The sequence below is a fragment of the Cebus imitator genome, unplaced genomic scaffold (genome assembly GCF_001604975.1).
Source record: "Cebus imitator isolate Cc_AM_T3 unplaced genomic scaffold, Cebus_imitator-1.0 Scaffold624, whole genome shotgun sequence".
Taxonomy (NCBI): domain Eukaryota; kingdom Metazoa; phylum Chordata; class Mammalia; order Primates; family Cebidae; genus Cebus; species Cebus imitator.
The window spans coordinates 394,093-407,874 of NW_016107939.1; the positions used below are offsets into that span (position 1 = coordinate 394,093).

Below are 13,782 nucleotides of genomic sequence, written 5' to 3' on the forward strand. Positions count from 1 at the left end.
TAGTCTGAAAGTATGTAATGAAAGCATAAATATTTGTATAACTTAGATGTTTGTTGTTGCTGCTGCTTATTGTTGTTTTATTAGTAGTGTTTCATTTAAAAATCTTATATACATAATCCTCAATACAGCACTTCATGCATGTAGAGTTCATTGAAGTATTATTTGAAATAGTAGGAAAATTGGAAGCAGCATGGGTCGACAAATACTATGTAAACTTTGGTACAAATACCAAGGATGCATGCAGACATCTGTTGTTTGAAATGACGTTCATGACAACTCTTTTAACATGATAAAACATATACAGTACTTGCTCCTAATCTATAGTTTCTCTTCCTGTGGTTTTAGTTACCCACAGTATAGTACAATAAAGTATTTTTAGAGGGAGAGAGAGAGATCACATTTATATAACTTTTATTACAGTACATTGTTATAATTGTTCTGTCTTATCTCTTACTGTTTCTAATTTATAAATTAAACCTTATTTTATAGATATGTACGTATAGGAAAAAAATAGTATATATAGAGTTCAGTACTATCCATAGTGTCAGACATTCACTGGGGGAGCCTTAGAACACATTCCCCACAATAAAAAGGCATTACTGTACTTAGTAGATATATATGACAGAGGATTGTATTTACAGCATAGATATAACTATGTAAAAATGCTCTTACAAGTTTTTTTTAACAATAATTATGAGATAATTGTTGGACTTATGGGTCCTTTTCTTCCCCCGTCTTTTTTCATTTTATTTCCAAAGTTTTCTTTAGTGGACATGAATTGCTTTTGTATTGGAAAAATTAACAATTTTTAAAATAATCAAAACCCTTGATATTTGAAATAGAAGTGTTATACGTAGGTGGAAAGATTGCAGCATTGCACAGTGAATAATTAATGTATGGACTTGTTAACCTTACAGTTATATAAATTGAAAATATAAATAGTTTCAAGAAGAGTTTAGTAAATTTGCAGCAAGGAAACACCAAACCAAACAAACAAAAAAGCCAACTTATGGATGTTGCAAGTCAAGTTTTGATCTTTCAAAGTATGGTGCATAATCAGCATGTTCAAGAGTAATACATCCCTTTGTAATCTCATCACTTAATAATATCAGTGCCCAATATATATGTTAATATTACTTCATTCTAAACACTATCATAAGCATCGCACATGGATTACTTGTTTATCTCAACAACCTATAATGCTGTACCTTTAAAAAATTCACAGTAAAGGATTTATTAAGGTTAAACGTCCATTACGGTCACACAGATAATAAATCACATAGTCTGGATTTAATCCGGTGACTCCAAAACAGGATCTCAAACACATCCTTGTGCTACTTCCATATTAGACTGTGCAGCATTTTTTGCATGCCAATGGTTTATTTGTCAAGGCTACAGGAAAATTGTCTTTAATTCATGTTTTGTGTTGACAGCAATATTTATTTAAGTTTTAAGTCTATTCATGCACAGTGTAGTGATAGAGACTTTACCCAATTATCTAAGTACCTTTTCTGTTGAGAGGAAAATAAGTTGCTGTGGTGGTGGTGGTGGATTTATTGTGTTCACTTTGTTTTTTAAACCATGAGTTATTCAGCTTCTTTGGCCCATCAAAATTAGTATGTTTCATGAGATAATTGCTCAGTTCTCCATTTCTTTTTGGTAGAAGTAGTCTCCATAGAAATCATGAGGTGATAAGACAGACACTTGGTGTTGCTGCTGCTTCTTATTTTTATTAGTTTGAATGTTTTTTTAAAAAGCCATTTTCCACAAGGGATTGGAGGTATCCTTGCCTATGGAAATTCCAAAAGGAAGATGCCTTTCAAAAAACTCAGCCTTGAAGGGTAAAATGTTCCTAAAGAGTAAAAATCATCCTAAAGGTGATTATAGCATTTTATTTAAACATTTCCATAAAACACTCCCCCACCCCCACCCCCAGTGTTCCCTAGGCACAGTAACCTTGGAAGTTGGAAGAATCAAAGCTGGTCCATTTCATTCAGAGAGGAGGCCTTCTCAAAGCAGCCAGGTGGGTAGCTGTGGAGTTCATGAGGGTGATGGAATCAGCATGCCAAGAGGACACATAGAGGGCCCTGACTGTGGGTCTATCCAGGGTCATGTACAAGGTCTGGCATCCTGGTAGCATGGGATAGTCACTGAGGTACAGAGTTTGAGACAGAAGAACAAGAAATCATAGTAGGCAGGTAAACAAGGTGTAGCTATTGAGTAGTTTATAAGTCATTCTAAGGAAATTGATTTCAAACATTCTTTTTTGACGTGATACTTTTTCCATAATCTCAAAAGATAACTAATATAAGTAAAACCTACCAAGATAATATATTATAAAAGTATTTTATAGCAACGTCAATATTCAACTTAAAAGTCCCAGATAAGTGACCAATAGATAGATACTCAGCACCATGTATAAACATATGGTGTTAAATATTTCAAGACTCTTGCTATCTTAACCCTCTCCTCTGTCTTGTGTACTGATGATGGAAGCCCCTTTTCATCAGTCTGTCCTTAAAGACCTCATACTAACTTTCTTAAGTTACTACGATGAGTTTCCTATTAGCTGGCCCTAATTCTGCAGTTTTTGTTTAAGTCCTAGTCTTCCTACAACATCAGTTTAAATTTAAAGATTAGTTAGAATGAGATTATGAATATCCACTAAAATTTTAGGCAAATTGGAATCCATTTCATTTGCCTTTTTAGCTTCAGTTTATCTATGTCACTAGATAAATTCTCCCTCTAAAAGAAAAAAAAAAAGTCAGTAGAAACTGTGTTTAAATTGCTTATCAAATTGTCAAATGCCACTGTTGCTTAACAGGTATTGATTTCCAGATTGAATACTGAAATAAGTGGTATTTAGGGAGTAAATCACTTCCAGAACATTCTGAAATAATTGTTGTGTATTTCTAGGTGAGTGAAGGCAGCCTGTCATCTTTCACTTTTCCGCTCTCTGGATCCAGTACATCTGAGTCACTGGAAAGTAGCTTAAAGAAGAATGCATGTAAGATTGGTTCAGTATTATACACATGGTTTGAATTTTGGCTGTCAACACTGATTTTTTTTTTTTTCTTGTTTACCTCTGAGCTTTTTTCTCCCATACCATCCCATATCCTAATATAGGTACAAAAACATGTGTTGGCAAAAAGTCTGAACAACATGAAGTTGTGCCTATGGCAGCTTTTCCCATTTGATGTTTACCCTACAAGATACACTAAACATTATAATCAGGATTCTGTAATTTTTTTTCTTACTAAGCAGATTGGTGTATTTGATTTTAATCTTTTTCTATGTTTAATGTAACACCAGTAAATCAGAAGATGCCATTAAGTGAAACCTTCTTTTTCCATGAAGATTGCAAAAATTTGAGAAAATTAATGTGATCCTCCTGTGTTTTAATTACATGAAATCATGCTGCAGAGGGTTTTTGGCTTGATGCATTGGTTGAGAGTTGTTCAAATTGAAGAAATTAACCATATGGCAGTCTCTGTTTGCAATGTGACTAATATTCTAGAAATTTAGGCATTTAAGTTCATGAATTTTTTTAATGCATCCATGACTTTATTCCTCTCAGCTGTGCACATGTGTCTTTCTATGCAAAGCACATTCTGCCCTTGACTCATTAAAGGGGATTATATAGTTATATAATCAACACTTAAAATGAAAAGGAAGAATGGGATGGTATATATGTTTTTCCAACTGGAAAAATAAATAGTCCCTATGTGAGATAGATCTAATCATGTATACTAGTAGCCTTGAGTACCCTCTTAAATAAACCAACAAACAAAAGTAGGTTATTCCATTTAGTGCCATCCAGCTGTAGATATTTTAATGAACATAAAAAGTGAATGAACATAAAATAACCCTATTTTTATATTTTTTGTCTTTACAGTAGCTTCTGAAATACAGGGATTACGAACAGTTGAAATAAAAAAGGTAATTTTGGGGAGAGAAAACAATGTAAACTGTTGTTTTCAGAGACATCTTCATATGTGTTTTCCTTTTAACTTTCTTACTGTTTTAAAATATTCATCTGAAAAAAAGCATGTATTATGACATATTACATGTGAAATAACGTAATGTCTTTAATGAATTTCCTGATCATAGTACCTCATTTGAAAAATCATTATTTGCATACTCTGTATTGCTGAAAATAGCATCAACTTGACCCCACACAAAATAGCACCATGCGTCTCACTTATACTGATAAGTAAACCTTTCTCTTCACCAGATGCTTATTAGCTCTGAAACAGATTCCCCTGACAGCCATGCACAAGAGAGAAAGTAAAAGCAGCTGTGATTTATTGAGCCTTTACTATTGTTCTGAGCACTCTTATAGACACTTCATGTCATTATCATGTCATTTAATATTCACGACAGCCCTCTGTGAGAGGCACTGTTGTCTCCATTTTGTAAATGAAAATCTTAACGATTTATTGAGAGGAGTGGACTTGTTCCAAGTTCCAGCATTTGCAAGTATGACTTCCTGGCTTTGAACACAGGTCTCTCTAATTCCAAAAGTGAGGTCTTTTCACTTCATGAGTTTACCTGCTTTTCATCAGTTCCACAATATGATATTCATTTAGCATGTCTTGCTTTATTTTACTTCCTGAACAGATGCTTATTTTCCTAAGCCACACTAAGCACCTGTGTCAAATAAGTAATGCAGTTTTCTTGCACTTCATTTTCCCTCTCACACTTAGAAGATCAGCATTGACTATAGGATATCATGCCAAATAATAAACAAAAGGTCAATGAAAAATATCACTTTGACCAAAATATTATGTCTGTTCCGTGGCAGGGCCCTACTGACTCATTGGGAATCAGCATTGCTGGAGGAGTGGGCAGCCCGCTTGGTGATGTGCCTATATTTATTGCAATGATGCACCCAACTGGAGTTGCAGCACAGACCCAAAAACTCAGAGTAAGTCGTACTAACAACCCTAGAAGCCCTAGCTAAACTTGCAGAAGTGTTTTTATAAACCCTTTGAATCTGGCCACCTGTTGTAAGGCAGTTTTAAATGTCTATATTGACTTTTAAATCATGTCATCCAACCACTGTAAGGCTTGCTTGGAGTAAAAGGTAAAGAATATTAAAAGAAAGGAGAAAATGCAAGTTTGCAGTTAAATGAAATGTGAAGATTTATAGTTGTTTCTTAATACATATTTTTATATGTTGAAATTGTGGAGCAAGCTAAAAGAGAACAGAAAGTATTTTCAGAACACTAGTCTGAAGTGAAATTTTTTTCCTTATATATTTTATTGGTTTAAATGCTGATTTAACTCTGTTAAATTGAAAAGTATTATTTATTTGCATTCACTTATAATTCTGCAGAACTTTAATATAAATATGGCTTACCGTGTTATAAAACTATATGCAACTTGCCTGAAAGCTGAAGGATTATCCAAATTGTAGAGAGCTACCATGGAATTTATGCCAGCTGCCCAGCTCCAGAATTACATGAATATTCCATTAAGGCAACTCAGTCTCTCTAAAGTAAAGTCTTGATGGTTTAATAGCTCAAATAGATCTCAGAACATAGCCACATTTTAGCTTAAATAATCTTTAGGTTGGGAATGGTTCAGCGTCTTTTGATGTCCAAATTTATGGCTGACACTTAAAAACCAATTGTTACATAGCACAGTGTCAGTAAACTTCTGGAAGGATGGATAGTGAATATTTTAGGCTTCGTGGGACCTATGAGTCTCTGTTGCAACTACTCAGCTCTATCCTGTGAAAGCAGCCAAATAAGCATGGCTGTCTTCCAACCAAATTTTATTGACCTAAACAGGCAATGGGCCAGATTTGGCCTCTGGGCCTTAGTTTGCCAACCTCTAACTTAAGAGTCACATCTAATTATTATAATAGTAGTGTCCAGAGAAATCTCAGTTTCCAAATGATAGTGGTATTTTTTTCTTTTAATAGGAAGTAATGTATCACCCAAGAGAAATGAAGAGCAGGGAAGAGTGACCTTCTCCTTCTCCTTTCCTCTCCCCTGGATATGGAACTCAGCCATTATTTACTTCTTCTTTTTGTGGTTGCTGCTTATTGGACTTCTTGGAATTAGTGGTTTCCTTGGTTATATTTCAGTGGCTGGTAGCAGTATATATGTCATGTGGAAGGTATAGAAGGAAATGAATACTTGGGTCTCAAAGACCCCCTCTTCATGGCTGCTTTAGCAGATGGCTGTTTCTTTCTCTCCGTTGCAGGTTGGGGATAGGATTGTCACTATCTGTGGCACATCCACTGAGGGAATGACTCACACCCAAGCAGTTAACCTACTGAAAAGTGCATCTGGCTCCATTGAAATGCAGGTAAGATTTTTATCCCGAGCATAAGTCAGAATATAGGTAGCTTGAAGACGTATGAGCTTTGATGCTAAAGCAATAAAAACGATTAAATCTTTTGCTATTACTTTTTTTTAGTATTTCTCTTGAATATAAATGATTAAGAGTTCCAAGAAAGTACATATGAAACATTATGTAACATTTTACTCTGAATCGTTGTTTCATACTTTAAGGGGAAAAAAATATAGGGCCTTAGCAGTGCATGATTATTTGTTCGAATTTTGAGTGGTGCTAGCAAGTGGCTTGTATTCTAAAGATCTTTAAAAAAATAATTACATATGAGACTATGTTTTAAAAACAATTCTACCAAAAAGTTGTAGAATTGAATTAGAATATGCTTACTGTCAGGACGGTTAGGAGGTCTCCGGACCTTGTGAAATTTCATTCTCTTTGGTTGTATTTTATGTCAACAGAAATTATTAAATGGACAATAAAATACACATTTAAATCCAAGTGCTCTTTTTGAAGAAAAATTACTTTCCCTCTTCACAGGAACGTGTGTTTTTTCTGTTTACCCTCCTGTATGCAGGTGGTTGCTGGAGGAGATGTGAGTGTGGTCACAGGTCATCAGCAGGAACCTGCAAGTTCCAGTCTTTCTTTCACTGGGCTGACGTCAAGCAGTATTTTTCAGGATGATTTAGGGTGAGTTCATACATTATGATTGGTGTATTATTTTTCACTTATGAGTCAAGTCTTCCTGACAGTTGCATTCTCTGTCCCGTGTTTCTAGAAATTACATACAGGTAAAATGATAAAATATATGAAGTATGAATTATACACATCAGGTGCTTCTAAACTGTTAAATAATTATGGCATGGATTTAGCTGATCAAAAATAAGTAGAGAGAGAGAGCTAGCTAGCTAGCTAGATATGCTTGTTACTACCCTTCCCATGGTTTCAGCTCTGATTTTGGGGTGAGAGACATTTTAATCTTGATGTTACCATTTCATGTAATGTGGAGCAAGTCAAACCTATCATTTTAAAATTTCTAGCACTGCCTACTCATTGAAGTTATTATCCTTTGGACTGAAAAAATTCACAGGATTAAGTAATAACACTTGAATACAAAAGCATTGGAGAAGAGAGAGAGGAGGAGAGAGAGAAACACATTAGAAGTTTTACATAATTTGATGCAGCTTTTCCATTGCTTATAATTGATTTTTCTCTCTGAGGTTGGGTGTACTGATGTTTACGATTTATTCTATTATAGTCCTCTGAACTTTAGCCCTCTCACTTTAAATAAACTGGAAAAAGAATTGAGCTTCTCTGTACAATGAGAACATGCCATAAATATGTTAGTTTAAGGGAACTGTAAATGAGTAATAGAATTAGGGTGTTAAGTAGGATTTCATTAGATTATGTAAATTTAAAATACTGAGCACAGCATGCACTGACAATTTAAGCATCTTAAAAATACCCATAATATACTTGCTGTCAGTAATAAAGAGAATTATCCTAGCTCTAGGTGGATTTCAGATAATTCATAACTTATATGTATATATTTAATTTAAAACCTCTTTTCTTCTTTTCTTCACTGTAGACCTCCTCAGTGTAAATCTATTACTCTAGAGCGAGGACCAGATGGCTTAGGCTTCAGTATAGTAGGAGGATATGGCAGCCCTCATGGAGACTTACCCATTTATGTTAAAACAGTGTTTGCAAAGGTAAGCTTGCAAATTTTTACCACCCTCTTTTCCCCTAAACATTCATTAATAGTGGTCAGCAGCTGGCTTATTAGTTTATGGCCTGAGGTAATGCCAAATGGTTAACAGTTGATCATTTCTTTTCAAAACTCCCTACAGGAACAAGTCATGAAATATTTTTGTCCAGTTTGAGGTTTAGTTATAGTTAAAGGAAAATAGGCTGAAATTGAAACTTCAGGAAAACTCTTAACAATATACATAAAATTATTAATGAACTGTGGTTAATAAAGCCTTTTTTTTTCTTTGAGCACAAATTGCACATGATTATCTTTTGAAAATGGGGTGTTTTAAATATGTATGCTATAGAGCACTGGTATTTCTGTTTGCATTTTTTGTTGTGAAATATAAAATAGATTAATTTCATTGAATAAAACAAAAATAACTACTGAAAAAAATTTGAGTATCCAGAAGCCCTATTATCTATAATAATCAGCTATTCCCAATGAAGGGATTCAATTAAAAAAATTGTGTATAGTTATAATGATAACCTATTCTATCTTAAGAAGATTTAGAATAAGAATAAAGATACTGCAATACTGGTAAAGCTATTGAAATAATTTAAACTCATAAAATTATTGTTAATATGTGCAAATGTTTTTCAGGAGAAAAATTTCTTGGTCAAAATTTCTTGCAAGGAAAAATTTAGAATCTCAAAATTTTACAATGTAAAAAGGAACAAACCTTAGTTAGACCTGTTTAAAAATTTGATATAGTGCTTTGGGATTAGTGGTATGGTCCTTTAATTTATGGATGCTTTATTTTGTTATTTTGGAAAAAAAATTTTTTAGCCAATTTAATGCTGTACCTACAACAAGCTAAATTATAAGATTTTTAAAAAGCTATTGGTATGTCCAAAAATACAAACAGCATTTGCTAGTGAATAGAAGAGTCATACAGTCCTTTTCCTCAGCCTAGGAACAATTTATTTAAGGCATGCTAGTTAGAACATATTTTAAGAATTTCATCATTATGGATTCCTCATTAACTTTTCCATATTTTTAATTTTATATTTAATTGCATAATTGTCTTCTATAGTCATGCTTTAAGATGGGGTTCTTTTTCAAACAGCAATGCCTGTGTTTAATCTTAATCATTTAGGCTCCATAAGGAATATGAATAATCTATCTACCTTTAGGAAGTAAGTACTAAGACAGCTTGAATAGCTTTTTCAAAACCACTAAATGAATTAGAAATAGCACTGGGTTTTAAATTTAGAAATTATGCCTTATCCTGCCCTAGTGAACATTCAGGTGGGCTTTGTGCTTCTGCAAACCTTTGGATTTTGTCGGCCCCCAAGCCCTTGTCCTGTAAAACAGGTTCCTACCTAATCCTTTGTCTTCTTTCTGTAGATTTTCTTTACAGGATAGAAAAATCCTGGATGCTATTGAATCATTCCTACTAGGCAAATTCCCAAATATTCTTTATTAATTTGAGTTCCTACCAACTGCTGTGCTGAACAGCCAAAAACCCATTCAGCTAATCTGTTGACTGCTAAATTCTCTCTCAAATTGGTATCTCAATGCTAAAACCATTTAGGAGAAAGACCTTCTTTGTCTATGTTCATCGTTGCTTAATGACTTAGAGCACCCGTGAAGCACTGGGAGCTATGTGTGTGTACACGCAGAGCAATTTACATTCTTGTTGAGATCTTTTCCTGTTATGAGGCTGCAAGGCAGCATTTTTTGAGAAATAAACAAACCTACTTTATAATTTGCAGGGAGCAGCCTCTGAAGATGGACGTCTGAAAAGGGGCGATCAGATCATTGCTGTCAATGGGCAGAGTCTAGAAGGAGTCACTCATGAAGAAGCTGTTGCCATCCTTAAGCGGACAAAAGGCACTGTCACTTTGATGGTTCTCTCTTGAATTGGCTGCCAGAATTGAGCCAACCCAACCCCTAGCTCACCTCCTACTGTAAAGAGAAGGGGGACTGGTCCTGACTTTTTCTATGCTGTGTTCAGCCGGTTCTTCAGAACTACAGGGGGAAAATAACATTTAAGTTTGTTTTTCTCATATAGAAATGCTTTTCTAACTGACAACCTAACATACTTTTCTTTTTCTCCTTGCATTTTGTGAACATAAATTCAAAGAGAAGGAATATTTGCGTAGGTGAATCTGGTTTTTATTTGTGAAGATATTAATGTTTTGGAGTCACGTGGGCAAGAATTGTTAGATGCTAAGCTGGTTAGTATAAAGAAAGATAATTCTAAAGCTAACCAAAGAAAAATGGCTTCAATAAATTGGGATGAAAAATGAAAATATAAAGAAGAAAATCTGGGGGAGTTTAAAAATGCCTATTTGGCAATCTACCTCTTCTCCCCACCCCAAACTCAAAAAAGAAGGAAAAAGTTTTCTATTGAAAATCTTTAAAAATACTGTCAGTGTTTTAAAATTTTCAACACAGTATTATAAAAACATTTCATCTCCCCACCTCTAATAGGCATTTATATTTTTCCTGCTAAAATTGGTTTCTACTTTGAGTAAATAACAAATATATGAAGCAGTGTCCCTAAATTTTATAAAGAAATTATATTTAACGCACATCTTCATTTTCATTTTTATTTTTGACCTGTTATAAAATATTTTCATGTTGCTGTAAGTAAATGATGATGCCACCCCATGTTGACTATGGTTTTTCTAGAAAGCAACCATGCTGCTCGCCATAGAAGAACATAGAAGAGTCCCAGAACTTTTAGTGCTGGTTTTAACAACTGATGCAACATTAAAAATGTGTTAGTGTGCTGTGCAATTGGTTTTCAATTAGTATTAATCTTAATGACGGAGAACAAACAATGTGTTAGTAATTATTCTGTTTGTATGCCATTAGTAAATTGATAGAAAAATTAAGGGGATTAGCATAACTTCATTTCATTACCTTATATTAACATCTTATAATACAATAGTTTAAGACTAAGGGAAACAGATGGAGCTGTTTATTGAGACAACTGGTGAGGAATTATCATGTGTTCATTCCCATTTTAGAGCGTGAAACTCCTACATTAGAATATATAAAGTCACTTTAAATATTATCTATATTTGTAGCAGAAGTAGTGTACAGATATTTTATTGCAGCATTCTTGTGTAAATGCAGAAATAAAGTGAATAAATAAGAAGTTTCAGTGGTGCACAAATAAAGAAGCAGCAGGCGTATTTTTTTGTTGTTCCTTCTACTGTGGAAAAGCTTTGTTATATACTGTGCAAGATTTACAACTTAAAATTGGTTTTTATCATGTCTAACTGCACATATGGTGTCCATAGTTACAGCTAAAGGAACTTTGGACAACATCGTTATGGAAAGCTTGATATTTTTTACCTCCACAATTTTTTCTAGCACGAAAGATTCATAGACTCTTCATGGATTAGAGGGAGATGACATTGTAGAAAGAGAAGTATCCTGCCTGTATATGTTTTTCTCAGGTGCTATTAATGCACTAATATTATAAGTTGCTCTTTAGTGTAGTCAAGAACTATTAAAGTGTATTCACATGGACAAAATCGTAATGAAAATTATTTGTATTAATAAACATGACAAGTCCAACTTGAACACTGAACAAGGAATGAGGGGAACTTTGTTCTAGTACTTTTGTACCAAATTAGAACAAACGTGCATTTCCCTCTGATTTATCTTACCTGTAAAATGATAGGTTATTTTATCACCAAGTTTTTATTTAGTTCTAAAATACAAGAATTCAGTGATTCTTAGTTACACAAAGTGAATGGGAAAAACTACATATTGCACCAACTCAAAAGCTGTTAACCAGTCATTGTAAATTTAGGTGCTTGATATAACAAAATTCATTTTAGTATCCCAGTGACACATCTGGCTTCTTAACCATCACTTACTGGCTCTCCATAACAAAAGATCCCATTATTCAATGGTAGGCTGCTGGTAGATGAACTAACTTCCCATCTGAGTTTGAGCTAGCAAAGAAGTTTTGTAGAGGATGTTCCAAACCAGACTGTGTGGGAGAAAGCAAACCAATCCCATTCAAGTTTCATAATATGTCTAAGTGCTCCCAACAAGAACAGCCCAGTCAGTATCTTTACTCGCTGAAACAGTGTCTCCCAGCGGGGCGCAGTGGCTCACGTCTGTAATTCCAGCACTTTGGGAAGCCGAGGCAGGCGGATCACAAGGTCAGGAGATCAAGACCATCCTGGCCAATGTGGTGAAACCTGTCTTTACTAAAAGTACAAAAATTAGCTGAGCGTGGTGGCTTGTGCCTGTAGTTCCAGCCACTCGGGAGGCTGAGTAAGGAGAATTGCTTGAACCTGGGAGGTGGAGGTTGCAGTGAGCCAAGATCACGCCACTGCACTCCAGCCTGGTGGCAGAGTGAGGCTATGTCTCAAAAAACAAAAAAAAGCAAAAACAGTGTCTCCACCTGATTCATGTCCACCTGATACCTCAGAACGTGACCTTTGGAAACAGGGTCTTTGCAGATGTTGTAAGTTCATGCTGAATTAGAGTATGCTCTATCCTATGACTGGTTTTTGTACAAGTAGGTATTGTGAAAGCACAGACATTGGGAAGAAGGCCCATGAAGATGGAGGCAAAACAAAATAACCCCAAACAAGCTAAGGAATACCTAAGTGACCCTCAAAAGCTGGAAGAGACAAGGAATGTTTATTCCCCAGGGCCGTCAGAAGGAGGTTGGCCTTATTGACACCTTGAATTCAGGCTTCTGGCCTCTAGACTGTGAGAAAATAAATTTCTGTTGTTTTAACCCACAGTTTGTGGTACTTTGTTGAAGCACTGGGAAACTGATAGAGTATCTTAAATGTTGGTTGGGTGTGGTGGGTCATGGCTGTATTTCCAGCACTTTGAGAAGCCAAGGCGAGCAGATCCCTTGAGCTCAGGATTTTGAGACCAGCCTAGGCAACATGGTAAAACCCTGTCTCTACAAAAAATAAAAAATAAAAAAATTAGCCAGGCAGCTACTTGGGAAGCTGAGGCAGGAGAATCACTTAAGCCTGGAAGGCAGGGCTTGCAGTGAGCCAAGATTGCACCATTACACTCCAGCCTGGGTGACAGGAGTAAAACCTTATCTCAAAAAATAAAAAGTTTGTATGTCCTGAGCTACTGTCATTATGTCTGGCTAACAGGAAAGACTATGAGTAGCTACTAATTAACAAAGACAAAACACATGAAAGAGAAAATAGAAGGAGGGAGGGAGCAAAGTAAAGTTTCAGAGGAAAAGAATATAGATTTATAAACACTGGGGATAAGTAACAAAGCCTTATGCTTGCTATATTATTTCTTTCTGGAAATATAGTAGTTCTCTGTGGTGAGAGAAGAAAGTGCTTGAACAAAGAGTTGAATTCAAGACTTGTTTTATTACAATGTTCGTGCCATGTACCACCCAAGACATTGGATTGCCTGTAATAGGTTCTATAAATATAATTACGTGTTTGATAAATCAAACTAGGAAATACACATTGCTGGTACTATCCAAAAGGATTATTATTATCCAAAAGGATAATAATAACAGTAATAAAGTATTTCATTTATATATTTATATATACATACATATATAAGCAGCAGGAATAGCAAGGTAATGTAGCAAATCAGTAGAATTTATGTAGCAGAACAGTGATGGAGTTAGAAGCATAAAAATTAAAATTCATGAAAAATAAGAGAAAAAAGGAGGAGAGGCTTTTTTTTTCTATTTTATGAATCTTGACAAAGCAGATTCTGATAGATATGAAGAAGCAAAGGGAGCTGTTCCCTGCTCT

At 34.9% G+C, this 13,782-nt stretch overlaps 1 protein-coding gene across 1 annotated transcript in view; it reads left to right on the forward strand.

Annotated features, from left to right (window-relative positions):
• Positions 1 to 11,187, forward strand: part of MPDZ (multiple PDZ domain crumbs cell polarity complex component) — a 165,833-nt gene extending 154,646 nt beyond the window's left edge. The window contains exons 40-47 of the mRNA XM_037734472.1: positions 1,937 to 2,023; positions 2,917 to 3,007; positions 3,896 to 3,939; positions 4,805 to 4,927; positions 6,214 to 6,318; positions 6,881 to 6,993; positions 7,892 to 8,015; positions 9,772 to 11,187. Of these exons, the coding sequence (XP_037590400.1) occupies positions 1,937 to 2,023; positions 2,917 to 3,007; positions 3,896 to 3,939; positions 4,805 to 4,927; positions 6,214 to 6,318; positions 6,881 to 6,993; positions 7,892 to 8,015; positions 9,772 to 9,918 (834 nt within the window). The 3' untranslated portion in view covers positions 9,919 to 11,187. The remainder of the gene's footprint in view (positions 1 to 1,936; positions 2,024 to 2,916; positions 3,008 to 3,895; positions 3,940 to 4,804; positions 4,928 to 6,213; positions 6,319 to 6,880; positions 6,994 to 7,891; positions 8,016 to 9,771) is intronic.
• Positions 11,188 to 13,782: the final 2,595 nt, after the last annotated feature.